Source organism: Schistocerca cancellata, chromosome 3, assembly GCF_023864275.1.
Source record: "Schistocerca cancellata isolate TAMUIC-IGC-003103 chromosome 3, iqSchCanc2.1, whole genome shotgun sequence".
Classification (NCBI taxonomy): Eukaryota; Metazoa; Arthropoda; class Insecta; order Orthoptera; family Acrididae; genus Schistocerca; species Schistocerca cancellata.
In genome coordinates, this window is record NC_064628.1 from 385,472,855 (window position 1) to 385,489,017 (window position 16,163).

General features: G+C 43.8%; 1 protein-coding gene across 1 annotated transcript in view; it reads left to right on the forward strand.

The window, feature by feature from the left end:
* Positions 1-16,163, forward strand: part of LOC126175092 (proton-coupled amino acid transporter-like protein CG1139) — a 120,906-nt gene that overhangs the window by 50,103 nt on the left and 54,640 nt on the right. Inside the window, exons 2-4 of the mRNA XM_049921633.1 lie at positions 1,755-1,897; positions 7,432-7,524; positions 15,570-15,720. Of these exons, the coding sequence (XP_049777590.1) occupies positions 1,761-1,897; positions 7,432-7,524; positions 15,570-15,720 (381 nt within the window). The 5' untranslated portion in view covers positions 1,755-1,760. The remainder of the gene's footprint in view (positions 1-1,754; positions 1,898-7,431; positions 7,525-15,569; positions 15,721-16,163) is intronic.

Below are 16,163 nucleotides of genomic sequence, written 5' to 3' on the forward strand. Positions count from 1 at the left end.
ATTGTTACGCACACCAACTGAATTTGGTATTGTTACATGCCTCCAAAATCATACAAGTACACATGTTTGTAAGTGATTTTACTGCATTCCATTCGTTTTTCAGCAAATCATCAAAACGAACTGTATTGCTAACTGAGAAAGGATTTAAACTGGCACATGCAAGCAACACTCGCTGGAACATTCATTCCAGGGCAGTTTTAACAATATCTAGTCATTTCTCAGAGCTATATAGTGTTTTTAATTATACAATTGATGATACAGACTCTCATTGGGACCCAGAATCTTTGAGCTGTGCTGAGAGAATGAAACGACAAATGGATGATCCTACGTTTTACTACTTGCTTTGTTTCTACGGAGGGTGCTTTGTTTCAAAAAATGGTTCAAATGGCTCTGAGCACTATGGGACTCAACTGCTGTGATCATAAGTCCCCTAGAACTTAGAACTAATTAAAGCTACCTAACCTAAGGACATCACACACATCCATGCCCGAGGCAGGATTCGAACCTGCGACCGTAGCAGCAGCGCGGCTCCGGACTGGAGAGCCTAGAACCGCTCGACCACCGCGGCCGGCAGGGTGCTTTTGTTTATTTTGTTCATTTCTTCAATGTTCTTCAGTCACAATCTGTCAGTATAAATGCTTGCCACGACGAAATAAGAACTGGTTTGAGAAACTTACGACGATTAAGAACGGAAACATTCGTTGATGAATGCATTAATTGCATTTGTGTTTGAATGGCAACTTATCATTCCTTGACAGTCAAAAGACATCTCTCAGGGCACTAACTTACGAGATACTGGATTTGCAAATTGTTCAGATGGAAAGAAGATTTCAAGAGTTTCCCCAAATTCAGTTTGTGAACTTTTGAGCGAAAAGTGTTTCCCGAACTATCAAAAAGAATTCCCAAAGTTGAAACTGCTTCAGTTATTATAACAGTACCCTTTCTTCAAACAAGAACAACTTGAAAATGCAATGTGTAACATATGCGCTGATGTGAAAAAACACTTATCTCCAAGAATCCTCTTAAAGTACATTGTCAACAATGATTTAGACCTTGTTTTGAAGAAACAACGAAGTTCCTACGTTTGGTTTTGACCCTACCCGCAACTACAGGAAGCAGTGAACGAAGCATGAGTACTCTTAAAAGAGTGAAGAATTATTTGAGGAATTCAATGTCCAACACCCGGCTCTCGTGTTTGAGCACGTTGGCAATAGAAAAGACACTACTTGGTGAGCTATCCAGCGATCAGATCTTTGTAGACCGAGTTATAGACTCATTCATGGAAAGAAAAGACAGGCGCATTGCACTTGTGTGCAAGAAAATATAAGTGCTTCTTCTCTGGCTGCTGGAGTTCTACAAATTTGTCATCGTTTCTTGAACAAGTTATTATTATTATTATTATTATTAGTTGCGGCGGTAGTGGTGGTAGTAGTATTAGTAGTAGTAGTAGTTGTTGTTGTTTTATTTGATGCATTTTGTTTCACTTCTTTAAGTTATTGCTTATTGTACTATTTCGTCTCTGTATAATAAATGTAGAGTCGCCCCAACCTTTACAACCACGCTACGCCACTGCTTGTTAAACAGATTTATACCTATTTTTGCAGGTCACCCCTACTCTCACGCCAACCCCCCTTTACTAAGGGTGACGACACACGTAGCTCATATCTGTCCTGCCTTACATTAGGTGCTTATTACGTCATGTTTCCAGTGTTGGTCGACGTGTTGGACAATAACGTCACGTTTTGGTATTGCAGGACGAGATGCTGCGTCAGCAGAGCCTGGAGCTGGACGAGGCTCAAGCACGCAAGCCTGGCCCTCTGCCCCTGCTGGAGCTGCCCCCGCTGGATCGGTCCAGAGGTCCAGGTTGGCCCCCAGACTCGGCCAGCACCGCCTCCACGTGAGTCTCTCGCTGGCGTTGCAGCAAAACGGTGCCTGTGAAACCAATATGAAGAGGACAGTTATTTATGCAAAAAGATACTGTTGCGTGTATTTCACAGCTTTTCTGTTTTACTCTTAAGCATGGCTGCAGCAGCAACTGTGTAAATGTAATAAAAAGAGCCACGAGTTGCGAAAGGTAGTAGTCAGAAGCTTGACCTAGGTTTCAACTCATATAAATGGGCCTTGTTTAGAAGCCTTATTACGTTTTACATGTTGATCGTAATGTGTCACCACTAGGTGCAGTCATAACTAAAACTGACGATCGTAAAAACCAGACGCTTGTTTTTACGATCGTCAATTTTAGTTATGACGAAGCCTAGTGGTGGAACATCATGATCAGCATGTAAAATGTAATAAGACTTCCGAAGAAGGCCCTTTCGTATGAGCTGAAACCTAGGCCAAGAGCTGTTCACTACTACCTTCCGCAACAGGTGGCTGTTTTTATTACATTTATTTTCTGTTTTACACCTACCAGTTTTCTGATCAAATCTTATCTTCTAGTGATTGTATCCCAAGGTGCAACCTGTATGCTCCAGTGAACTATGACCAAAGCTTTCTGAATTACAAAAGGTGTTATTTGGTAATTTGAAATAGACCGAGATCTTGCGAAGTACAACAACGAAATGAACTAATGATTTGAGGCATAGATGGTGTAATATATAACGTAAATTACAAATTGAAGAAAGTTCGTTTTATCTACGTTGCATGTGCTGGGTCCAACGTCGTGGGGAATCCACTCCCACGGAGGCAGGCTGCAATCATATCACCTCATATGACTTGACCACTGTCTTGGACTCTGTCATATGGCGTATAGGTTTTAGTCGAGTTGGCGCTATCCGGCACTTCAGAATTGTGTGTCAGCAACATCGTCTCACAGGGCTGTAGGCCAACTCAGGTTGAAAGCTTACAAAGTAATAGTGCTGTATCGCCTGGTGAATTCAAATACTGCTGCTCGACGTTAGTGCTGCAATTGCCCATTGCAGTCTGTGCAATGGAGAAGCTGATCCCCGAAATGCTCTATTTCTGTGAGGCACCACCTCCTTTCCCGCGGGTTCGCCTAGGTACACGTATGTCACGTATATTTCACACATTTACGTATCTCACACACATTTAACATACACACATTAAAAAAAGTTTTGCATCATCCCGGTTCCCAGAAATCTTGAAGATAGACGTTGACTGTGGATATTGTATAACAGACACAGTCCCTTTGACTGTTCAGAGATGTCACTAAAGCCACCGAAAGATGTAAACAACCATGCATGAGCAGCGCCTATTAGGTGAAGGGGGTCCGACAGCCGATCAGTTCCAGTCATTCCACCAGGAAGGAGGTACACGGCTCGTGTTGTTGTAGTTCAACCATGCCTAGACGGTCAATATCGCGATTCGATCGCGTCCGCATTGTTACTTTGTGCCAGGAAGGACTCTCAACAAGGGAAGTGTCCAGGCGTCTCGGAGTGAACCAAAGCGACGTTGTTCGGACATGGAGGAGATACAAAGAGACAGGAACTATCGATGACATGCCTCGCTCAGGCCGCCTAAGGGCTACTACTGCAGTGGATGACCGCTACCTACGAATTATGGCTCGGAGGAACCCTGACAGCAACGCCATCATGGCGAATAATGCTTTTCGTGCAGCCACAGGACGTCGTGTTAAGACTCAAACTGCACGCAATAGGCTGCATGATGCCCAACTTCACTCCCGAGGTTCATGACGAGGTCCACCTTGGGAACCACGACACCATGCAGCGCGGTACAGACGGGCCCAACGACATGCCGAATGGACCGCTCAGGATTGGCACCACGTTCTCTTCACCGATGAGTGTCACATATACCTTCAACCAGACATTCGTCAGAGACGTGTTTGTAGACAACCCGGTCAGGCGCCATAGACACACTGTACAGCGAGTGCAACAAAGTGGCGGTTCCCTGCTGTTTCTCATCTTCAAGCCCCACCCTTAGCTGTTCTAGGAGTCTCTTACTAGCACAGTATTCTTATGCAAATAATGAGTCATGTATCTACGAAATTTGGTCGAAAGTGCTTCAGGTATCCCTGAGTTATACTTTTAAGTCACGCCTTTTCATCCTAAAACCTCAGCCATAAGGATGTCGGTGATTTCCTATCGTCACAGTAATTTTTTCCCGACAGCAAGTGAAGCGTCTGTCACTTTTGCTAGAAACACCGTCAGGCTACACAGAGATAGGCTGATGTGTAACTGTGTTTGCACCCCAGACTCCTGCCGCCAACTGAAAGATGAAACGTCACTGCGACTGTCACCAATAAGTCTAAAAAAAACCCAAAACTATGGGTACGATACTAATTTCATTCGTTATTGTATAGTTTTACATTTCAGGTCTTCTCATCTCCACACTCACTGCTAGTCTTGGTTGGTATGTATTACTTCGACAATAGTATTACAGGAATATGTAGTACTACATACACAAATTTGACTAAAATTACTCCATGCGTTTCTGAGTTACGCTTCTACTCTCCCACTGTTCACCCAACCCTATGGATGGCAGAAGATTCTTACTTACATAGAGATTTTTTAGGGCGTGAGCACAAGTTATCAAATTTTCATGATAATTACAAGAATGGAACAGGAACGAGTAGAAGATGAACGAACAAATATTCGTTTTTATCTATTACGAGGGTAATCCCAAAAGTAAGGTCTCCTTTTATAAGTATAGAACTCTGTGTGGCAGTTGGTCATCACGCTGTTATGAAGAGTGCTTCACGTGCTGTGTGTAAACTTGCGGACGCCGTGCTGAGGCGCTCAGTCTTGGTTTCGCAGCCGTTGAGAATGAAGCTCCCGTTGGATGTTATCGCCAAGTGCGAATAGCGCCCAGTTATTCGGTTTTTGAACGCAAAGGGCACTGCGCCGGTTGAAATCCATCGCCAATTCGTGAGTCGTGCATGGATGTCAAAAATGTTCGTAAGTGGTGTAGAGAGTTTGCAACTTGTCCGAATACAGTAAATGAAGCAGGCAAAAAGGAATACAAACATCTCAAAAATGAGATCGACAGGAAGTGCAAAATGGCTAAGCAGGGATGGCTAGAGGACAAATGTAAGGATGTAGAGGCTTATCTCACTAGGTGTAAGATAGATACTGCCTACAGGAAAATTAAAGAGACCTTTGGAGAAAGGAGAACCACTTGCATAAACATCAAGAGCTTTGATGGAAACCCAGTTCTAAGCAAAGAAGGGAAAGCAGAAAGGTGGAAGGAGTATATAGAGGGTCTATACAAGAGCGATGTACTTGAGGGCAATATTATGGAAATGGAAGAGGATGAAGATGAAGATGAAATGGGACATATGATATTGCGTGAAGAGTTTGACAGAGCACTGTAAGACCTGAGTCGAAACAAGGCCCCCGGAGTAGACAACATTCCATTAGAACTACTGACAGCCTTGGGAGAGCCAGTCCTGACAAAACTCTACCATCTGGTGAGCAAGATGTATGAGACAGGCGAAATACCCTCAGACTTCAAGAAGAATGTAATAATCCCAATCCCAAAGAAAGCAGGTGTTGACAGATGTGAAAAATTACCGAACTATCACTTTAATAAGTCACAGCTGCAAAATACTTGGAAGAGCAGTTGAACGGAATGGACAGTATCTTGGAAGGAGGATATAAGATGAACATCAACAAAAGCAAAACGAGGATAAGGGAATGTAGTCGAATTATGTCGGGTGATGCTGAGGGAATTAGATTAGGAAATAATACACTTAAAGTAGTTAAGGAGTTTTGCTATTTGGGGAGCAAAATAACTGATGATGGTCGAAGTAGAGAGGATATAAAATGTAGACTGGCAATGGCAAGAAAATCGTTTCTGAAGAAGAAAAATTTGTTAACATCGAGTATAGATTTAAACGTCAGGATGTCGTTTCTGAAAGTATTTGTATGGAGTGTAGTCATGTATGGAGGTGAAACGTGGACGATAAATAGCTTAGACAAGAAGAGAATAGAAGCATTCGAAATGTGGTGCTACAGAAGAATGCTGAAGATTAGATGGGTAGATCACATAACTAATGAGGAGGTATTGAATAGAATTGGGGAGAAGAGGAACTTGTGGCACAACTTGACTAGAAGAAGGGATCGATTGGTAGGACATGTTCTGAGACATCGAGGGATCCCCAATTTAGTATTGGGGGGACAGCATGGAGGGTAAAAATCGTAAAGGGAGACCAAGAGATGAATACACTGAGCAGATTCAGAAGGATGTAGGCTGCAGTAGGTACTGGGAGATGAAGAGGCTTGCACGGGATAGAGTAGCATGGAGAGTTGCAGCAAACAGGCATTGCGTCAAACCAGTTTCAGGACTGAAGACCACAACAACAACAACATAGAGAAGACCCTTGAACGATTCCTAGGTTGCCTGTAGGGAGGCATCCTCTTCGATATGTTACAGCTGAGTGGCACTACACTGCTGCTCTAGCACCTAATTGCAGTCATGTGTAATCTAAGGCGCATTGAATGGGTTGCCTGCCTACAGGCGCCTAGCAAACGGTGAAGGGCTGTGTCTGCAGGGGTAAATTTTTAAAGTGCCCACAAAGGTGAGTGGGTGGCGCCGAGGATGCTGTTGAACTGGGGGTCTCTGTGAAACCCTTTGCAATTTTATTCACGTATGTGTCAATATAACAACGCTCTCCCCCCTCCCTCCCCCCCATTATCACAACACACAAGGGCGCAAAATAAGAGGGCTGAAAAGGAATAAACCTTTGCTGCCTCGTATTACGTTCAAATATCGCCGATCTCTATTAGTTCCACCCTGAATACCAAAGAAAAAGGGGTGTAATCAGCTTCAGTGTGTTTGCTGCCCCACAATATCACTATAGAATGGCTGAATCATTTGCGGGGGAGGTGGGGGGGAGGAAAAACAATTACAACGGTTGTCATCCAGTTGCACATCGCACTGTCGTTTTCAACTGCGAAATTTATGTAAATAAACGCCCCAAGAAATGGGGTAGTTTTATTGACGCCCTTTGTGCCAGTTACTGAGTTTTTTAGGGTTGATTCTCAGTGGGTGTATGTCTGAAATGTTTTCCTTGACCACCCATAAGAAAACCGCGTGATTTCAAGGCTGGGCGTCGTAGTTCTGACCTCCTTCGCGGAAGCGTCACCTTACACCTCATTAGACGCCTAGATCCAAATTGTTAACAGCGTCAGTAGCTTCACTCTCTAGAGGGTTTTACCTTGAGTGGGTAGCATGTAGTGATTCCGATTAGCTTTTAATCGAATGTTAGTCCAAGATACTCGTATGTAGTATCACACTTAATGATACTGAACTGTTGTGTCAGAGGTGTTTGAAGTGGAATACTCCCCTAATTACTCCCATAATTATTTCCTAAGTCTTTGTAGAATAAGTGAATAGGTACCACTGGATACGCCATGAGGTTGAGTTATTGAGGTAGACATGTATGTTGTCCTAACGATTACACCTTTTTAATTGTGGTACCATAAGCTTTGTTTATGGCGTGTTTCATTTCAGGTTGCCCATCTCGGAGAAGTTCGAGAAGGAGAAGGAGAAGCAGGATGAAGAATACGACCCGTTCGCCCACCGCCAGGTGGAGAGGCCCGTATCGTAAGTACACTAAGTCAGGCAGCGGTGCTACCGTGGTCTGCAGGGTCCGATCACTGAACTTCTCTCCGGCGTCACAGTGCTGCCGGGAGACGTCTGCTATGCGCCAACGGAAAAGCTGAGTAGGGAGTAGACCAAATTACATTAGATTAGACACTATGTCCGTCATGTAGACCTATAGGGAGGTCATACTAGAGGATGTGCGACATCTCAGCAAAGCAAAAGTACATAATAATTATTTGACAAGAACTGATGTTCTTATTTTCCGCCCACAAATACTACAGCAATGTGCAAATTAGTTGGGGCAAGAGGATTACACTATAACTGTGCAATTTTATTACTATCATGTACTAGCTTCATGAATATTGATAAATAATGTGTCGTCCTTCTGCTCTGATGAGATCCTGAAGATGTTGCGGCATAAAGTCGTCAAGATTAGAGCAAATGTTTCTGCTTCGTCTTCCGGAATCTACACTTTTACCGCATATAGTAACATGCGTTCTTTTGTTGAATAGTCCATTTTACCAACTCACCTTTTCACAGTACTCCACAAATTCTCGATGGTGTTTAAGTCTGGTGAATTACCAGGTCATTGAATCAAATGACCGTTGTTTTCTTCCATGAACGTCTTGACTGCATTGGAGTTGTGGCCCGGGGCCAGCTCATGGTGAAATCTCCCTCCACGATATGCAAAAGGGTGTAGGAGTTGCACAGTCCCATGCCTCAGGATTTCCGTGTATTTGGTTGAATCCATCATGCAATCACCTGGAACTAGTGCTCCAGGGCCAGGTGCAGTGGAGAAAGCCAAAAATAAATTTTTTGGAGAGTATTTTACAGTCTGTTCTTGATGCTCAACTCTCACTGCCTCACGGGGGCTTCGCCTAACAACCCTTGCTCTGTAGGCTTGAACAGTACAATATTACTCGTCACTGAAAATTACACGTTTGCAGTCATAGAATATCCAAGACTTATATTTTTTGGCCCACGCCAACCGTTCTTTCTTCATGTCAGCTGTTAACGACCACTTCTTTATTGGCCCTCATGCCATCCGCCCACAATCAAGAAGCCTGCAGCGTGTTGCTGAAGACCAAATTTCAACACCAGTAACCAATAAATCTTTCTGAAGGTCCTGACTTGTCTTGTGAGGATCAAATCTTAATGTTTCTAATTAGAATTTTTTCAATTCTACAGGTGGCTTTTCTTTTCCGTCCACGTGTGCCTTTTGTCTTTGGAGACAATGAGGAAGTATCACTACATGCCTTAATAAGGCTTGCAGCACTAGATTTTCCAACACCAACATCAGAGGCAAAATCGTTTACAGTCATAAAATGTGTTCATGAAGAACAATTATTTTTACCCGCTTCGTAGGTGAAACGTCCATTTTAACACAAACGGAATGCTTTCCTGTTGCGAACGCAGAAATAACGCACGCTGTTGGTGCAAGTACTCAAGTGCTCAACTGAACTCGAAGGGATCTACAAATATTGTTCGTAGTCAAGGTAACAACAGAGTCCAACAATTGGATGGATAGAATTGGTTTCAATTCTTTGTAAAATATGAACTTACCTCATGTAATTTGCACACTACAGTGACTTAGTCCTTACAGATACGGAAAAAGTAAATAATTTCATCCATTTTTCACTTACTCATTAATTAAATGTATACATAGAAAGGCGCATAACGTAACTCCAAAGCTATGGCTGCCAAGCATCACCAAGAACAATAGCCGTCAGGAAGCCATACCTGTAGAATACTGAAAATAACATTTGAATTGGATTAAAACGGACTGCAGGAAGGCAGTGATTAACAGTCAATAAAACGTGAACTGCGACATTGAGCTGAATATGCAGGCAGTTTCGTGAATACTATGTTCAGATATCGTAAATTTGCAGTTGAAACAATGCGTGAATGGCACTAAGAACAGCACGAGGACTTCGATTAACTGTGAGTAAGCTACACTTGATGATTATGTATCAGGAAACTTACATTCCAGTGTTCCATGCTCAGATCCTAAATGAGGTCGTCGATGTCGATGGTTACAGGATGTCGAAAAAGTCGTGGAAGAGTTAAGGAATGAAATAAATACGGTTTCGTGACTGCTAAGAAGTGGAAGAGGGTACCCGCAATTATGCTCCGTAATGTGGCAAGTATTCAAAGTGTGTGTGTCTTGAAACTCGATGCAAAACAGTCGGAACGCTACATGAAGTGGGTGAATAAAGAGCCTGTCATCACCATTTTCAAAGCCAAGGCCGCTAAATAACGGCTTTACGATTCTTTGTTTCCACAGAACATTGGAATCCAGCCGCGAGGAGAGGTTGAAAGAGGCCTCACCCATGTACAAAACCAACTGCTAATAAAAAGATGATAATTTTTTCTTCAAAGAACATCTGTATAGATCACGCGTTCCTGTTAAGAGAATCTGAGGATCTCTTAAGAATCTCTCAACTAGAAATTAAAACACAGAGATGATAATGTCGGTGTTTCACTGATATGACGGTAGTTATGGTGTATGAAAACTGTGACTTGCTTGAAATCTAAGAATCACCAGATTATCAGAGTATGATCTGGGGAGAGTGAAGGCGAGGAGAGGTAAAAACGAAATGATGCCCTGTGATAATGTTAGCAGGAGGCGTTATCGACTATTGATGGTAAGACGGGTATGTGCGGGGACAGAGTTCTAAATTGGGGTGTGTAAACTGACGTTCTATGGGGAAAGTATCGGATAGGAATACAAATGTTTGGAATTTGGGATACAGGCGAGATGGCACAGCAGGGTACCTGGGCTGGCGATAAGATGGTAGAATACGGTTTGCTGGTTCACGTATTGCGTTCAAAGGTGCTCTAGGAATAGAAGAAGAGGTGGAAACTGAAATAAATGGTATAAGATGCGAGCCGGGAACATACACTACTGGCCATTAAAATTGCTACACCAAGAAGAAATGAAGATGATAAACGGGTATTCAATGGACAAATATATTATACTAGAACTGACATGTGATTACATTTCCACGCAATTTGGGTGCATAGACCCTGAGAAATCCGTACCCAGAACAACCACCTCTGGCCGTAATAACGGCCTTGATACGCATGGGCATTGAGGCAGAGCTTGGATGGCGTGTACAGGTACAGCTGCTCATGCAGCTTCAACACGATACCACAGTTCATCAAGAGTAGTGACTGGTGAATTGTGACGAGCCAGTTGCTCGGCCTCCATTGACCAGACGTTTTCAATTGGTGAGAGATCTGGAAATGTGCTAGCCAGGGCAGCATTCGAACATTTTCTGTATCCAGAAAGGCCCGTACAGGACCTGCAACATGCGGTCGTGGATTATCCTGCTGAAAACTAGGGTTTCGCAGGGATCGAATAGAGGGTAGAGCCACGTGTCTTAACACATCTGAAATATAACGTCCATTGTTCAAAGTGCCGTCAGTGCGAACAAGAGGTGAGCGAGACGTGTAACCAATGGCATCATATACCATCACGCCGGGTGTTACGTCAGAATGGCGAAGACGAATACACGCTTCCAATGTGCGTTCACCGCGATGTCGCCAAACACGGATGCGACCATCATGATGCTGGAAATAGAACCTGGGTTCATCCGAAAAAATGACGTTTTGCCATTCGTGCACCCAGGTTCGTCGTTGAGTACACCATCGCAGGCGGTCCTGTCTGTGCTGCAGCGTTAAGGGTAACCGCAGCTATGGTTTCCGAGCTGATAGTCCATGCTGCTGCAAAAGTCGTCGAACTGTTCGTGCAACTGGTTGTTGTCATGCAAACGTCCCCATCTGGTGACTCAGGGATCAAGACGTGGCTGCACGATCCGTTACAACTATGCGGATAAGATGCCTGTCATCTCGACTGCTAGTGACACGAGGCCGTTGGTATCCAGCACGGCGATCCGTATTACCCTCCTGAACCCACCGATGCCATATTGTTCTAACAGTCAATGGAACTCGACCAACGCGAGCAGCAATGTCGCGATACGATAAACCGCAATCGCGATATGCTACAATCCGACCTTTATCAAAGGCGAAAACGTGATGGTACGCATTTCTCCACCTTACACGAGGCATCACAACAACGTTTCACCAGGCAACGCCGGTCAACTGGTATTTGTGTATGAGAAATCGGTTGGAAACTTTTCTTATGTCAGCACATTGTAGGTGTCGCCACCGGCGCCAACCTTGTACGAATGCTCAGAAAAGCTAATCGTTTGCATATCACAGCATCTTCTTCCTGTCGGTTAAATTTCGCATCTGTAGCACGTCATCTTCGTGGTGTAGCATTTTTAATGGCCAGTTGTGTAGTTGAATGCAGAGGCGAGTATACAGGGTCATTAAGCTGTCCCTGCTGATGCTTTATGTAACCAGCAATGGTATTCTTGTCTTCGAAAACGACGCGTGAGATTTGATATTCTCTCGCTCACTACGCGCATACTATTTGTCCCACAGAAGAAACTGAAAGGACTTTTTGTAGGAAATGAAATGTAGTTAAATTCTGTACTGGGATACGTTTTCGTTGGAGGACAGGATTTCGAGTTATTCAAGAAAAACATGACTACTTGAAGTATTACTTATATTCGAGCTTTTTTTTTTATCTCTGTTGATTTGGCTATTACGCCACCAGCATTTCGTTAACGTTATTAATTGAAACGTGCGCCTGAGGATAATAAAAGAAAAATGACTTTTGTAAACGTTATGCTAAAAGTAATTACGTTGACAATTCGATTCAAACTTAACTCTTACAAAGAAAGTGGTTTCGTAATGAGAGGATCTGATGAATAAATCGATGTAACTGTTTATTGTATGGTGTTGAAATTCACAAAATTGTTAAATAAAATCCACACAAACGCCAATATTACATTTATAAGCGCTTAAGTAAGCCACTGGTCTAATAGGAACAGTCAATAAAGACCACAAAAGTTCGAACGTGGGAAATAATACGTACGGTCGCAAATTTTTGTACACTGTTTGCAGGGAGTGCCATAAACAAAGTAATAGAAATCCTAGAACGAAATTTTCATTTTATAGCGGAGTGTGCGCAGATATGAAACTTCCTGGCATATTAAAACTGTGTTCCGGACCGAGACTCGAACTCGGGAACTTTGCCTTTCGCGGGCAAGTGCTCTACCAACTGAGCTACCCAAGCACGACTCACGACTCTTCCTCACATCTTTAATTCCGCCAGTACCTCGTCTTCTACCATATAAACTTCACAGGCAAATGTCCCGAGTTCGAGTCTTGGTCCGGCACACAGTTTTAATCTGCCAGGAAGTTTCATATCAGCGCACACTCCGCTGTAGAATGAAAATTTCGTTCTAGAAACATGCACCAGGTTGTGGCTAAGCCATGTCTCCGTAATATCCTTTCTTTCAGGAGTGCTAGTTCTGCAAGGTTCGCAGGAGAGTTTCTGTGACGTCTGGAAGGTAGGAGACGAAGTACTGGCGGATTTAGAGCTGTGAGGACGGGGCGTGAGTCGTGCTTGGCTAGCTCAGTCGGTTGAGCACTTGCCAGCGGAAGGCAAAGGTCCGAGTTCGAGTCTCGGTCCGGCCCACAGTTTTAATCTGACAGGAAGTTTCAATAGAAATCCTGTCCGATGGGTGCTGAGACTGGGAATGTGTGTGCGTTTGACCGTCATTTTTATAAGTTTTCTTAAATAACTACAGAACTACGGCCTCTAGCGAAAACGTATCTCAGTACAAAATCAAGCTGCATTAAATTTCCTACAAAAAGGTCCTTTTCTTTTTTTCTGTATGACTAATTGTTTGCGCGTAGCGAGCGAGAGAATTTCAAAGGCTCGCGCGTTGCTTCGAAGGCCAGGTATGTCATTGCAGGTTGCACAAAACGACATCAGTAGGGGCAGCTGAATCAACCTCTATCTCTCTCGAAGTTTATATTGTATTTGTTGAGTTTTGGAGAGGGCTTGCGTTGCACTTGTAAAATCTTCCTATGGTCACTAAGCTGATCACGCTGGACCACCTGTGCTGGCAGTGACGCTGGAGTGTGTACTTCAGTCGAGATGTCACGTTATGGACAAGTGCTCACGGTGAGACACAGCCACACTCATCACGATCCCATTTTTCTATTAGCCTAATGCTGCTCTATTTCGAATCTAGTGTCTTTGGAGGCTTGTTTCCATTCAAAATTACAGTAACTGCGTATCCGCTACACAAATAGAGTTCCTAATGTATCTACATCTACGTGATTACTCTGCAATTCATATTTAAGTGCTTGGCAGAGGGTTCATCGAACCACAATCATACTATCTCTCTACCATTCCACTCCCGGACAGCGCGCGGGTAAAACGAACACCTAAACCTTTCTGTTCGAGCTCTGATTTCTCATATTTTATTTTGATGATCATTCCTACCTATGTAGGTTGGGCTCAACAAAATATTTTCGCATTCGAAAGAGAAAGTTGGTGACTGAAATTCCGTAAATAGATCTCGCCGCGACGAAAAACGTCTTTGCTTTAATGACTTCCATCCCAACTCGCGTATCATATCTGCCACACTCTCTCCCCTATTACGTGATAATACAAAACGAGCTGCCCTTTTTTGTACCCTTTCGATGTCCTCCGTCAATCCCACCTGGTAAGGATCCCACACCGCGCAGCAATATTCTAACAGAGGACGAACGAGTGTAGTGTAAGCTGTCTCTTTAGTAGACTTGTTGCATCTTCTAAGTGTCCTGCCAATGAAACGCAACCTTTGGCTCGCCTTCCCCACAATATTATCTATGTGGTCTTTCCAACTGAAGTTGTTCGTAATTTTAACACCCAGGTACTTAGGTGAATTGACAGCCTTGAGAATTGTACTATTTATCGAGTAATCGAATTCCAACGGATTTCTTTTGGAACTCATGTGGATCACCTCACACTTTTCGTTATTTAGCATCAACTGCCACCTGCACACCGTACAACAATCTTTTCTAAATCGCTTTGCAACTGATACTGGTCTTCGGATGACCTTACTAGACGGTTAATTACAGCATCATCTGCGAACAACATAAGAGAACTGCCCAGATTGTCACCCAGGTCATTTATATAGATCAGGAACAGCAGAGGTCCCAGGACGGTTCCCTGGGGAACACCTGATATCACTTCAGTTTTACTCGATGATTTGCCGTCTATTACTACGAACTGCGACCTAAGAAATCACGAATCCAGTCGCACAACTGAGACGATACCCCATAGGCCCGCAGCTTGATTAGAAGTCACTTGTGAGGAACGGTGTCAAAAGCTTTCCGGTAATCTAGAAATACGGAATCAACTTGAGATCCCCTGTCGATAGCGGCCATTACTTCGTGCGAATAACGAGCTAGCTGCGTTGCACAAGAACGATGTTTTCTGAAACCATGCTGATTACGTATCAACAGATCGTTCCCTTCGAGGTGATTCATGACGTTTGAATACAGTATATGCTCCAAAACCCTACTGCAAACCGACGTCAATGATATAGGTCTGTAGTTCGATGGATTACTCCTACTACCCTTCTTAAACACTGGTGCGACCTGCGCAATTTTCCAATCTGTAGGTACAGATCTATCGGTGAGCGAGCGGTTGTATATGATTGCTAAGTAGGGAGCTATTGTATCAGCGTAATGTGAAAGGAACCTAATCGTTATACAATCTGGACCTGAAGACTTGCCCGTATCAAGCGATCTGGGTTGCTTCGCAACCCCTAAGAAACTCATGCTAGCAGCTGTTCGTGTTTCAAATTGTGGAATATTCCATTCGTCTTCCCTGGTGAAGGAATTTCGGAAAACTGCGTTCAATAACTCCGCTTTAGCGGCACAGTCGTCGGTAACAGTACCATCGGCACTGCGCAGCGAAGGTATTGACTGCGTCTTGCCGCTTGTGTACTTTACATACGACCAGAATTTCTTCAGATTTTCTACCATATTTCGAGACAATGTTTCGTTGTGGAACCTATTAAAGGCATCTCGCACTGAAGTCCGTGCCAAATTTCGCGCGTCTGTAAATTTTAGCCAAATAACTATTGTTATATTATTATTACGCCCCAGTTAGTGATTATCTTTGGTGACAGGGACGTGGGTGCGCTGATGCACCTGCTCAAGTGCAGCCTGGGCACGGGCATCCTGGCGATGCCGATGGCCTTCCGGAGCGCGGGGCTTGCTGTGGGCCTCGTGGGCACCGCCCTTGTGGGCTACATCTGCACACACTGCGTCCACATTCTGGTGAGTAGCCGCGTGAAAATCGTACCTGAGAGACAACTTTGGATGTTCATGTGCCCTTTATTGTATGATATCTCACTCGGTCAAATAAGGAAAGAATGTCCACGTTACTGCGTGAACGAGGGACTTCAGCTGATGAAATATATGAGAAAAAGTACAACGTAGCTGTATCTTGAGAATGTCTTTATTCTGTCACACGACTTGTTTCGGTGGCACATTACCGCCATCCTCAGGCGCCACCACTGCCAACAGAGTATTTGATTTCCTTGGCGTAGTTAGTGTGCGATGCTTGTTACTAACACATGGGGCTAGCTTTCATCAGGAGTCTACACTTCACACCGTGTTGTCTCCAATGGCAGAGGAGAAAGTTGGTGATTTGAATTTCGCGAGAAGATTCCTCCGCAACAAAAAAACACCTTACTTTTAATGATGTCCATCCTAAATCC